Consider the following 13914-nt stretch of genomic DNA (forward strand, 5'->3'; position numbering starts at 1 on the left):
AGAGAGAGAGAGAGAGAGAGAGAGAGAGAGAGGAACATAACATTTGACATCCCAATTAGGATCTGGCTAAAAATACTTAAATCAGTTATAGAACCCATTGCCCTCTACGGTTGTGAGGTTTGGGGTCCACTCACCAACCAAGAATTCACAAAATGGGACAAACACCAAATTGAGACTCCATGCAGAATTCTACAAAAACATCCTCTGTGTACAGTGTAAAACACCAAATAATGCATGCAGTGCAGAATTAGGATGATACCCGCTAATTATCAAAATCCAGAAAAGGCCTGTTAAATTCTACAACCACCTAAAAGGAAGCGATTCCCAAACCTTCTGTAACAAAGCCATCACCTACAGAGAGATTAACCCAGAGAAGAGCCCCCTAAGCAAGCTGGTCCTGGGGCTCTGTTCACAAACACAAACAGACCCCACAGAGCCCCAGGACAACAACACAATTACACCCAAACAAATTATGAGAAAACAAAAAGATAATTACTTGAGACATTGGAAAGAATTAACCAAAAAACAGCAAACTGGAATGCTATCTTGCCCTAAACAGAGAGTACACAGTGGCAGAATACCTGACCACTGTGACTGGCCAAAAATGAAGGAACGCTTTGACTATGTACAGACTCAGTGAGCATAGCCTTGCTATGGAGAGAGGCCGTCGTAGCCAGACCTGGCTTTCAAGAGAAGACAGGCTATGTGCACACTGCCCACAAAATAAGGTGGAAACTGAGCTGCACTTCCTAACCTCCTGCCAAAAGTACAGTGCCTTGCAAAACTATTCATCCCCCTTGGCGTTTTTCCAATTTTGTTGCATTACAACCTGTAATTTAAATGGATTTTTATTTGGATTTCATGTAATGGACATAAACAAAATAGTCCGAATTGGTGACGTGGAATGAAAAAAATTACTTGTTTCAAAAAACTCTAAAAGAGAAATAACGGAAAAGTGGTGCGTGCATATGTATTCACCCCCTCTGCTATGAAGCCCCTAAATAAGATCTTGTGCAACCAATTACCTTCAGAAGTCACATAATTGGTTAAATAAAGTCCACCTGTGTAATCTAAGTGTCACATGATCTGTCACATGAAAGGCCCCAGAGTCTGCAACACCACTAAACAAGGGGCACCACCAAGCAAGCGACACTATGAAGACAAGGGAGCTCTCCAAACAGGTCAGGGACAAAGTTGTGGAGAAGTACAGATCAGGGTTGGGTTATAAAAAAATATCAGAAACTTTGAACATCCCACGGAGCACCATTAAATCCATTATTAAAAAATGGAAAGAATATGGCACCACAACAAACCTGCCAAGAGAGGGCCGCCCACCAAAACTCACAGACCAGGCAAGGAGGGCATTAATCAGAGAGGCAACAAAGAGCTGTAAAGCTCCACAGCGGAGATTGGAGTATCTGTCCATAGGACCACTTTAAGAGCTGGGCTTTACAGAAGAGTGGGCAGAAAATAGTCATTGCTTAAATAAAAAAATAAGCAAACATGTTTGGTGTTCGCAAAAAGGCATGTGGGAGACTCCCCAAACATATGGAAGAAGGTACTCTGGTCAGATGAGACTAAAATTTAGTTTTTGTGCCATCAAGGAAAACGCTATGTCTGGCGCAAACCCAACACCTCTCATCACCCCGAGAACACCATCCACAGTGAGTCATGTTGGTGGCAGCATCATGCTGTGGGGATGTTTTTTCATCGGCAGTGACCCCAAGAGACTTGCAGGTGTAATTGCTGCAAAAGGTGACTCTACAAAATATTGACTTTGGTTGGGGGGGTGTTGAATAGTTATGCACGCTCAAGTTTTCATGTTGTTTTTGTCTTATTTCTTGTTTGTTTCACCCCCAAAAAATATTTTGCATCTTCAAAGTGGTAGGCATGTTGTGTAAATCAAATGATACAAACCCCCCCAAAAATCAATTTTAATTCCAGGTTGTAAGGCAACAAAATAGGAAAAATGGCAAGGGGGGTGAATACTTTCACAAGCCACTGTATGACCATGTTAAGAGACAATTGGCGCTTGTAACGCCAGGGTAGTGGGTTCGATCCCTGGGACCACCCATATGTAAAAAAATAAATGTATGCACGCATGACTGTAAGTCGCTTTGGATAAAAGCGTCTGCTAAATGGCATATTATTATTACAGAATTTATTTCCCTCAGATTACACAGACCCACAAAGAATTCGAAAAACAAATCCAATTTTGATAAACTCCCTTATGTATTGGGTGAAATACCACAGTGTGCAATAACTGCAGCAAGATTTGTGAACTGTTGCCACAAGAAAAGGACAACCAGTGAAGAACAAACACCATTGTAAATACAACCCATATTTAAGTTTATTTTCCCATTTGTACTTTAACTATTTGCACATCGTTACAACACTATATATAGACATAATATGACATAATGTCATGTTTACTGTTCATTTTATATTATCTACTTCACTTTTGTTTATTATTTATTTCACTTGCTTTGGTAATGTAAACATGTTTCCCATGCCAATAAAGCCCATTGAACTGATTTGAGAGAGGGAGTCGAGAGGTGTGAGAAACAGGCCGACCTGCAGCCCCACACCTCCACGCCCCGTCTGCACATTCACAGTCCAATCCACAAACACCTACTGTACACAGTCCTCTGCCTCTACTCTAGTCTGTTCAGTACAGGAGAGTGATACTGGGATACAGTGGGAGAGTTCAGAAGACTAACAATGAGTGCAACATTAGGAAATTCAAGCGAGAAGAAAAAGACAGTGCAGAGAATATTTAGAATGGTTTAGATTCTAAACTTTAGAAAGAACACAGTGAAGTCACATTTCTACGAGGGCCTTATCTGAGGAGAAAGGTCGATGCCATGTCACCACACACAACACAACATGTGCTGTTGTAACTCAAGTGAGCTGCAGATCTGTAGGTAGAGGGGTCCAGAAAAGTTGGATCTGAATAATGAATGTCGGCTACTGTATAAGCTATTGAATACAAGCCTGATATCAGTTTTTAAAAAATGTATATCATGCATTGGAGCGCATTTTGGGCCCTAAAACGAACTGGTAAAAAAAAAAAAACACTATCACAGATTATAGTGAAATAGACACAAATTACTTATATTCATGACAAGCACACAAAAAAAGTCAAGTTTTTTTTGTCGACCACAGGATTTGCTTCATAATGCATCTGTTCCCAGAAGCCTACGTGATTTTCTTCGTAAAGAATTCCAATTTGTTGTGGCTAACGTTAGCTAGGTGGCTAATGTTAGCTAGGCTGGGGTTAAAGTTAGGGGGTGTCTAGCAACCCAAAGGTTGAGCGTTTGAATCTCATCATTGACAAATTTAGCAACTACTTAACATGTTAGCTAACCCTTCCCCTTTAACTGAACTCCTACCCTTATCCACTAACGCCTAACCTAGCAAACATTAGCCACAACCAATTGGAATTCGTAACATATCATACGTTTCGCAAATTCGTAACACATTGTACGAATTGTAATTGGTAATATATAATACCAAATGGATAATTGATATCCACAAAGTAATACATACGAAAAAGAACATACTAATTTCTGTGTCACAGATTTACGTTTACTATACTATGTCTACCCCAGGTTGGTTTTAAGTAACCTACTGCATTCATCTGTGATTGAAGTGCACTGTATGCAAACTCGTGTGATGGACAGGGAAACATTGACTGAGTAATTCGTGTTTATTTGACAAAAATGTGTGATAGTGGGTAAAAAAAAATATATAGGTAGGCAGCAACCCGATACTTCCACCTATATAACAGTTGTCTACCCATTGCCGTTGATACCACGCTTTTGTTAGCACTTCACATTGAAATTGACACTGGCCCTGCGTGCGGGCAGGAGGGCGGTGTTTTCTCAAACCACAGACAAAAAAAAACAAGTCGGCGATTGACAATTTCCTGAAGAGAGGTCGGGCTTATCACTCCCAAATCTCTCTTCAAAGTGTCCTATCTGGAGTGAACTCAAGTCTGCTGAATCGGTGCAAAGCACATTGTTACATGCACACACAATGGACTAACTAAGCTACCTGTGAGCAGCTGGAACGAAGGCTCTAGGCTGTGCGCTTTACCACTCCAATAGTGAGTGACGTCCTCTTGGAAAACGATTGATACCAACTATTTCAGGTAAGGAATGTACCCGAATTACTATTTTATCAATTAACAAAGTACTACATAGGTGTAATCAGAAGAAAAAGTGGCACATACTCCTAAACTGTTTTCGTTCAACTGCTAGTTGATGGTGCGTTTGTCACAATTTTGCCCATCATTCACAAACGTCACCTATTTTCAGTAGTAAAGTACTGGTTTCAATCGATTATTTTCGGCTTTTTGTTATTAAATGATTATTTTAGGCATTTGAAGTCTAGTAACTCATAGTTCTGCTGTTCGCCACACGTCTTCTTGTACTAACCACACTTAACCTACCACACCTTCGTGCGTCGTAGGCTATATTAAGCTGAAATAATTGCGCAATGAATTTATTTTACTTAGTATGGTAAATAAAAAAAAATTCTCTCAGTGGAAACTGATAGGATGTTTTACACGACACAATACACATGTATATTTTACACTACACAAATATTATAAATAATTTCCCCACATATATATATATATATATATATCATTTGTCACATGCATATCAATATGCCTTCACTAAGCTTACAGCAATAAGTCCCAGACAGTGTTCTGTTTGTTATTTTGAACATGTGCAGTATGAAGAATGTATGAACTCACTAACCGTAAGTCGCTCTGGATAAGAGCGTCTGCTAAAATGTAAAATAAAATGTAATATATTTGCACACACACGCCACCAAAATCCATTTTTAATCTTGACTGGTCCAGCTTTCTGTAAATAGGCCTAGGAACACTATAATTAAATCACACGCAGTCAATTATAAATGTATGTCTCTTCAGGGCCTATTCAGTCAAACCCCTAAGCAGGTTTCTGAGGTTTAGTCAATTCTAGATGGAACATTCTTCACGCAGGAGCATAATTACATTTATTTTTATTATTCCTTCAATGTGATTAAAGTTATCTAGTGGACAGCTTCTGACCCTATCCTGTACATCTGCGTCTGTATAGTTTTGGTTCATGTTCAAATTAACTATCTCAGTTTTGTCTCTGTTGTCCCGGCAGGTATGATTCAGAGGAAGGAGGTGGTACTCTCAGTCCTAGGGGAGCTGCAGGATGCCACGGAGAGCTCCGGCCTGGACGCCCTCACCAGGGTAGCACTGGAGGTCTACCAGGTCCTGACCCCCTTCACCCTGCCTTCCTCCCCCTACCGTGAGTTCCCTGACTGGGCAGGGATCGACGGCGTGGCCCGTAGCCTGTACCCTGCAGATGCTCCCGGAGGCCTCCTGCCTCTGGTCTGTAAGGGAGAGGGGAACTTGCTGTTTGATGCAGCCAGCATGCTGCTAGTGGGGACCGCTAGTCTCAGGCTGGAGCTACAGGTGAGGAAAGATTGACAGTGTGTCAATCAAAAGCAAAATATGAGTTTCAATTACTTATTTGTATGTATTTTGTGGATTTGTTTGTATTTTCTGGTTTGGCAATGTCATTTGTTTGTGGATAAGAGCTACTAAGAAATTAATCTTTGTGTTTTGAAAATGCATTTTTTGTGTTAAATGCAAAACGTACTTTTAAGTATTTGTATTTGACTAAAACGCCTGAACTCCCATTCTCTCCAGGTGCGTACGGTGGTGGAGATGCTGCTGTGGAAGAGATACTACCTGGGTGGTATGATCGACTCTAAGGTGATGCTGCAGGCAGCCAGGTTCAGCTTGTGTGCCGAGGAGTCAGAGGACATGCTCAACCTCCCGCTCTCCGTCCTCGAAGCTATCTTCGACGCCGACGTCAAAGCCTCCTGCTTCCCCGGCTCCTACGCCAACATGTGGCACCTCTACGCCCTTTCCTCTGTCCTCCAGTGGAACGTCTACTCTGTCTACCCCATGTACAACCTCAAGATACGACCCTACTTCAACCGCCTGATAAGACCGAGGTCCTACCCCAAAGATGTGAACCCCGTCACCATGCACATCATGTGGTCTGGAGAGCTGGAGGGAGGCTCCTCCAGCTCCAGGTTCAGACCCAGAGTCTTTGTAGCGTTAGTCCAGGCTAGTGACCTCCAGGTGGGCAGTCCTAACGATGAGCTGAGGGTCCCCCCGCTGAAGACCCTGGAGCTTCTCAACCGGGACTCTCACCTGTCCTACTCCAGTCTGAAGGACAAGTACAACATCACCAAGAGCACCTTCTACCGCTGGAGGCGGCAGACGCAGGAGCACCGCAAGAAGTCTGCTGCCAGGTACAACTTTTCGTACAGTTTCCTGTCTGTTGTAGATACTGTCTGATGAAATCATGGCACTCAGGCACATTCACACTTCTCTGTCTTGTATTGTTTATTTAGCTGTATGTTTTAACCTTCTGTTGACATTTTTATTACTATTAATCTGATCTCTTTCTGTGAAGGTACGAGGCCAAACACTTCCTCCAGGCGTGCTATCTGGAAGGGAAGCTCATCCCACTGCACCTGTTTAAAGAGTTATTCCCTGAGATCTCCAGGTCCACCTACTATGCATGGAAGCACGAGCTGATCTCGTCCGGCGGTAGTTTCTCCACGTTGTCCGCGGGGGAGGTGAGTCCAGGGGACAGCACGGAGCAGGAGTCCTGGTCCTCCCCAGAGTCCAAGCCCGGGCAGGAGGAGGACCATGAGGTAGAGCCAGACCCAGAGCGCCACGACAGCGTGGCCAGTCTGTTCGGCCTGAACTACAACAGTGATAAGATGGATGGAGAACGGGCCCAGAGCATGGCGCTGATGCAGGAGGCCAAGAAGGTTCTTCAGAACTGCATCGCTATGAATACATCATTCCCCTTCCGGATCTTCAAGAGGAGCTTCCCTGGGATCTCCAGGTCAGCTTAAATGATTTTACTGTTATTTAGCTTAGCCTTTAATACATATTTTATTAATACATACATTAGTATTAGCCTTCAATAATAATAATACTTTTTGTTTTTCTTCTTGAATTCATAGATTTTTTTTGCCTTCTGTTCGTTTTTTTAATCTCCTTAATTTTATTGATTTCCTGTAAAGTGTGTTGCAATTTTAAATGCACTTTTAACTAAAATTTGATTTGATACAGGTCAACTTACTACAACTGGAGGAGAGAGGCCATGCTATTTAACTGTGGCTACAAGGTTGGGAGCAGTGAAAACAGCTTGGATGCGGATAAGAGTAGTCCCACCGGTGGTCTGTCCCCTATCGTGGGGACTGAGAGCCATGGTCATGCTGCCGCCGTCTTCCCCAGAGCGAAGATCTGTAGAAACAACCATAAAGGGTTCAGGATGGTGTTCCTACGCAGGAAGAAGCTCCGAGAAGCTGCCAAGGTGAAGGTCTGGAGGTCAAAATGGCCTCTGTCTAGGTTCAGAGTGAAGTACCCCTCCCTGTCCCTCTGTTTCTATTGGTTGTGGCGAAACAGCGCCAGTCGAACCAGGAAGGAGGAAATCACCACCCCGTCACTAGAGATGGACAGGTCTGAGGTCATTATTATGGAGAACAACAACAACGCAGTGAAAGGGAATGGGATGATGATGATGATGGCAGAGCGTGAGATAAAGACGAGGGCTCCAATTCAGGACGTGTTCTCCTTTGAGGGGGACCCAACAGAGGATCTGAGGGGCCCTGTCACCATGGCCTCTGTGACATCCCCCTTCGACGCCCCCTCCCTCTACCGAGGTCCCCCCTGCTCCTCCCCCTCACCAACCCAACCAAGATGTCCGCCGCCACCACCGCAACAGACGACCAGATGTTTGTGATGGATCTGGTGGTCCTGGCCAACTTCAAGGCCAAGGCCAAACTGTTCCTCCAGCAACGCTTCGAGGAGAAGTCCTTCCCCACCTTCAAAGAGTTCAGGTCCTACTTCCCCCTGACTCCCCGATCCACATACTATATGTGGAAGAGGGCCCTGCATCACGGCGTGCCACTGGTACATGGCTGAGAGACATGGCTGAGAGAGGGCACCAAGTGTAGTGGTGGTCATGCACTCTGTTACAGTAGCTCCAAGCAGAAGGGTGTCCCTGTAGCAAACTCAAATGCTCTCTTGTCTGTAGTCTCTTCCGAATCCTAAACTATCCCCCCTCCCCCCCCTTCACTCCCTCAAACTGAGTCCTCAGTATCAACCCCCACCTTTCCTCACCCTCTTGAAATTATGTAGATTTTTCACCTGATGTTTTCAACTGAGCACACTGTAATTGTTTGGTTTATAGTTTGAGGTATGTTTCAGCACCTGGGTGAAGCCTAATGGATTGAAATTGCAGCCAAATGCATCTTAGGCATGATGTTCTCCCCTCCATCTCTTCTCCCCTCCATCTCTTCTCCCCTCCATCTCTTCTCCCCTCCATCTCTTCTCGCCTCATTTGCACGTGTGTGAAAAGAGACTGTCCGTCCTACAATTCCAGTAATGTTCCTCTGGCCTCCAGGCAAAAGGCAGTTGAAAGTGACCAACCAGTGGGGGTTGATTTAAATGACTCTTTGTTTGAGACTGGATGTTTGTTCTTCTTCTCTTGGTTTTAATCTCCTTCCGGAAGGACTCCTTTATTTCCCTCTTTTTCATTTTAGTTCAATTGTTTTCAGGCTCCTTCAGGATGTTCTGTTTTTGTTAATCCATTTGATGTCTGTCTATCTGTTTTAGAGGATTCCTAGCGGTTTACCCTTTAGATGTGTTGTACTGAAAGAAGTCTGTGGTTGCGTCAGGGAAAGGCCTGTTTCAGAAATCCAGTTTCTCCTTTTTTTATTTTTTTTTATTTTTTTATACATGTTCTGTACACACAGTTTTGATTCACTATTTTTGGACATTTGAATGTACATCTAAAAGGATGATTTCACTTGGTGCATCGCCATTTTGTGTTTCAGGGTCTTCATGATTTACAGATGCAATAGATGCTACACCGAACAGGTAATGAGCTATAGATGTGACACATTGTCTCCTACTGTAAGGTAATTTTGCACTATGGTATTTCAATGGGATACGGAACATATCTCAACCACATGTCAGGGATAGTTTTTGCACCATATGTTACATGGTTGTCTTCTCAAGACGGATTTATTTAAATTTGAATTGACCAGTTTGTTTTGTAATTAATGTTTACCACATTTCTGGACTTGCTACCAGAACATGTAATATGCTAATTGGCCTAATTAAGTGTATATTTTCTTTTAAGAATTTCTATATTTTCTCTGTGATTACCATGCCTTTTTATTTTTTAAACTACCTATCATGTATGTTTTTCTGGTAACCCTAATGTGAAGTGAGTCTTCTCTCTATTTGAAGTCCTAAATCATGGTATGTTAGTTTTGTTAAATCATGTTTGTCTTATTTTTTTTAAAAATAATGAAATGTGAGTTCCATTTAGTTGTTTTGTTCCCAAACACATTCTCTCAAAGAGTATTGAAATTTCAGACACGGGTGTATTGGTGTACCACTGCCATCATAGCAGCCAAACATGATATTTTTTTTCTATTTTAACATTTTCCTGCATATTTGTTTGTAAAAACTGGTGGAGTGAAACTATTTTTTGTTGTTGTTGCTATGAGGCAGAACATCAATAAACCACCCACTCAAACTCAGCTTGTGCTTGATTTGCGAGTCATCCAATCTTACAGCTTCTAACTCCATTCCTGGCAGCAGGTTATCACGCTTTAGTTTGGACGAATCTCATTTTATTCAGTTGTAATTGGGCCCCCTAGCTTAAGGAGACCATTGTGTAGGACTAATCTTCTGAGTTATCGACCCCATGCCTTGGTTCACCAGTGGAAAAAAAAAAAAAACACAGTGATTACATTGGTCTGCTGCAACAGGGGTATGTTATTTTCTAGAAAAAGGCTCATCGATTTTGAAAGTTGTAGACGTAGCATCTGTAGGCTACACTCCATTACATTTTAGCTTCGAGACAAAAGCACGGAGTTGCTAACAGCGTGTTTTTATCAAGTAACATGACGATTTAGGCCTACTACACATTCATACAAATATCAAAGTACAGGCCTACTTTACAACTAGCCAGGCTTCATTTTGATCAATATATGCAAATACTCTGGCCTACATGTGGTAAAAGCAAATTGAGACTGAAAACGTGCGGTATAATAAGAGAATTCAATGCCGAGTTGCGACAACCCACTGGGTACACGCTGGTTATTTCCATGTAAATTTCAATGGAATTTAAATTGAACCAACATGGAATACATGTTGAATTGACATCTGTGCCCGGTGGGAAACGACGAGCTGTTTTATATTAAAATGCCTCATGATTTGTCAACTCAATTAATTTGTGCTTCAGTCTGATCAACTGCAGCCTATAACAAGCACAGCTGCAGGTAGGCTGCTCAGGGGAAACGGAAGTGTTAACAGCATGTATTTATAGCCTAATATAGGCCCATTTTATTTGTGTTCTGAGAAAATGTGAATGTTATCAAAATTGCTTTATATTCAAACTTCAGGTGGCTTTTTTTTTTTTTTTTATAAAAAATTATTGACTGGAATTAAACAGCACAATAGTGATGACATACTGTATGAATAACTTTTTAATTACATATGCAATAAAGCAAGCTCAGCCTTGTTATTAGTTCTATTGTCCAATCGCAGTTGTCTCTGTTTGTGTAAAGGACCCCCCCCGTTAGTTTAAAAATATAATTGATATGAACAAGTACAAGATGGCTGCAGTTTGACAGGGTTGTAATGTTTTCATCCTCTCTAGGGCCAGGAGTTTTTCCAGGAGTTTAGAAAAAATAATCTTGTCCCATCATAGTCCATATAAAGCCGTTATTTTTTAAAGCTTATTAATTTACCATGTCATATCCTACAACTAGGGTCCAGAGTTGGTTAGGTTAGCCTACCAGATGAGGAAAAACTCTGGGCCCCAGGAAAACAATCCCCCTCAAATTTCTAAGTGTTTAAGGTTAAGTGTAAGCATCTGCCTCTGAAGGTTGCCTGTTCAAATCCAGCAATAGTATTTTTTTGTTCTTGATTTTTTAAATTTCTAAGTGTTTAAGGTTAAGTTCAGGCATTAACTCCGAAATCTTAAGGTTAGGAATTAACTCCAAATGGTTAAGGTAAGGGTTTGGGATAGGCTTAAAACAGTCTAAAAAACAACTTTCTATCGCTGGATTTGAACTCGCAACCTTCAGAGACAGATGCTTACGCCCATCCTCCATCCCCGTCCACAACACCCTAGCAAAACCCAAACCTACTTGACGGTAACAGCGCTCAATGTTGCCCCTACCGGCCGGCTCCACGTCATCTCTGATTATCTGATTTCTCACCCTTTTTCATTATTTCTGAGTGGCAGAATTTGATGTGTACTGTATATCATGTCATGTTACCCCCCCCCCAGCTAGCACATTTGGTTCCTTGGAAGTTGTGGGAACGGACGTTTTTGGTTTGCTATATGGCCATATGTTGACAATGTTAAAACTGAACTTTCTTTTTTAATATTCTGAAAACGGAAGTGAAAATACTGACCGTTCTGGGGACATACATTTTTAGGTTGCAGGGAGTTTCTGAAAACGTTGGACTATGTTCCCTGAAAGTTTTCCTGGGTGGTCTTATAAACGTTCTGAGAATGGAAATTATAGGTAATTTGGAGGTTTTTGAAAATCAGTTCCTAAAAACTTTTACTGAACGTTTCAACAAGACTAAACACTGCTAGCTTAACTGTTTTGAACTCCAAGCACAGATAGGACATATGGAAATGATTTTGCTTAGGTGTTAATCATGTAAACATATTTATTTTTTATTGTGGCACGGCCTCCGTGAGATTCAAACTTATCATCTTCTGTTTTCTATCCGTGGAATTAGTCCGCTGCGCCACCAGGATAGAGCTAGCATGCCATGTATTTTTTTTTCACTCATACAAACTTGTTCATTTTAGTCTATTCAAATAGACTCCATTTCAAATGAAACAAGCACTCATTAAGATCAGGTTTGGCCAACACACCGGAACACAGTTAACAAAATAGAGGATAGAGAGAGTTATGTTTGACGCTGAAAACGGAATGTGTTTTCAATAATATTCTTGGAACATTACTAGTGTTTATTTGTGTTTTTTTTTATGGAACGTTTTCTTAATGTTCTGAGAATATTACTTTAAATAGGATCATGAGGAAACCTTCAGAAAACGTTATGCTGAAGTACTGAAATTCCCACCATTTCTTAATTGAAAACATTCCCAATTTCAAACCAGTAGGAAAACATTACAAAAAAATTACAAAAATGTTAATTAAATGTAACTAGGTTTGAACTTTTAGGAAACATTCTGTTAAAGTAATGAAATACCAAGAAAATCATGTTATTTTGTGAAGTTCCTTAAATGTGTTGAGAATGTTCCAAAGCCAAGCAACTATCCTGCACCATTCCCAGAACGTTGTGGGAAGGTTGTATGTAAAATAACCATAGGACAACCACAGAAACGTATGGTTCTCAGAACGTTATGTGCTAGCTGGGTCATTTATCAAAGCTAAAGGCCATGGAACAGTTGAAGATTGGAATGAATGGGAGCTTCATGTAGTTTTACAGGTAGCCACGAAGAAAATGTGAATTGCCAATTTAATATATGTCTGACCAACAAGTGTTTGGAACAAAAACAACGTTTTTCTATTATATTGTCGAACATTTAGATGAGATTGTCAGACCTCATAAAAGAGCAAGATAAATTGTTTATTTTCTAAGCCAGATGGATAGCAAAGCCAACTCGGCAACGCTGTTCACTCCCCCCCCCATAGAGATTTGCAGTACTTCAGATACACAGCTCAGTCTTTGTCCATGATGACACATTCTGTTCTGACTCTAGTTGGCCCCAGCCTGTCTGCCTGCTTCACTGTGCTAATTAAGGCAACGGAGAGGAGGGATGACGGGGTGGAAGGGGGGCGGGGTTAATTGGCTGGGCGGAAGGGGGGCGGGGTTAATTGTATGTATGGGACAGAGGCGTAAGTAGATGTGAGAGAGAGAGCCGGGTATGCTAGGAGTGGTTAGATGGTAGAGAATGGGTAATGTCTTGCCCCCTTGCCACATCATTGTGTCATGACGGACACTTGAAACCTTCAAACATTTTGGACAGTCATTTAAAAAGGATAATAGTGATAGGATAATAGTGGATTTAGTCAATTATATTGTGGGGCAAAAAAAATGTTTTAGAATCTCCCTATTAAAGGTAGACTCAGCAAAATGACGTCGCCACCAGCAGCACCGCAGATATTAAAGATGAGCGAGATGCAACACTTTGCTCTCACACTGTATCTGAGCATGTGCACGGCTTGGCTTCACGCTGTTACAGCACGGCGGGTACGGGACCAAAACAGCGGGGAAGTTGATCCTTGCGCTTCAACACTTTTAGTTGCTGCGGAAATTGACCCACAATGCCGTTTACTTTCTGCATCTACTTCATATTGCTGAGTCTACCTTTACATTTTCACTCCCACATTTTAACATTCAAGCTCGGGTGCTTCTAAATGCATTGTGTATGTTTATAGTGTTTCCTAAACATTGTCATCATTATGGGTTGAGTGAGGGTCACTTAAATTAATGTAAAAAAAAAAAAAAAACTACCAGGAGTAAAACAGGGAAGGGACTCAGGGGGTATGCTAATTTGGTATATAGCAGACCTAACTCACTCTATTAAATTAATCAAAACAGGAACATTTTACATTTGGCTAGAAATTCAAAAGGAAATTATCTCAACAGAGAAAAATGTCCTCCTGTGTGCTACCTATATCCCCCCACTAGAATCCCCATACTTTAATGAAGACAGCTTCTCCATCCTGGATTGGGAAATTAAATCATTTCCAGACCCAGGAACATAGAACTAGTCTGTGGCGACCTAAATGCCAGAACTGGACAAGAAC

General features: G+C 41.6%; 1 protein-coding gene across 1 annotated transcript; it reads left to right on the plus strand.

Moving 5' to 3' along the window:
* Window positions 1-3970: 3970 nt before the first annotated feature.
* On the plus strand, window positions 3971-9648 carry LOC121552890 (vertnin-like). The gene is given in 6 exon segments (XM_041865982.2): window positions 3971-4153; window positions 5166-5479; window positions 5717-6330; window positions 6495-6935; window positions 7166-7814; window positions 7817-9648. Coding segments are annotated over 5 exon segments (2220 nt in total). The 5' UTR covers window positions 3971-4153; window positions 5166-5167; the 3' UTR covers window positions 8021-9648.
* Window positions 9649-13914: the final 4266 nt, after the last annotated feature.

Source organism: Coregonus clupeaformis, chromosome 36 (genome assembly GCF_020615455.1).
Source record: "Coregonus clupeaformis isolate EN_2021a chromosome 36, ASM2061545v1, whole genome shotgun sequence".
NCBI lineage: Eukaryota > Metazoa > Chordata > Actinopteri > Salmoniformes > Salmonidae > Coregonus > Coregonus clupeaformis.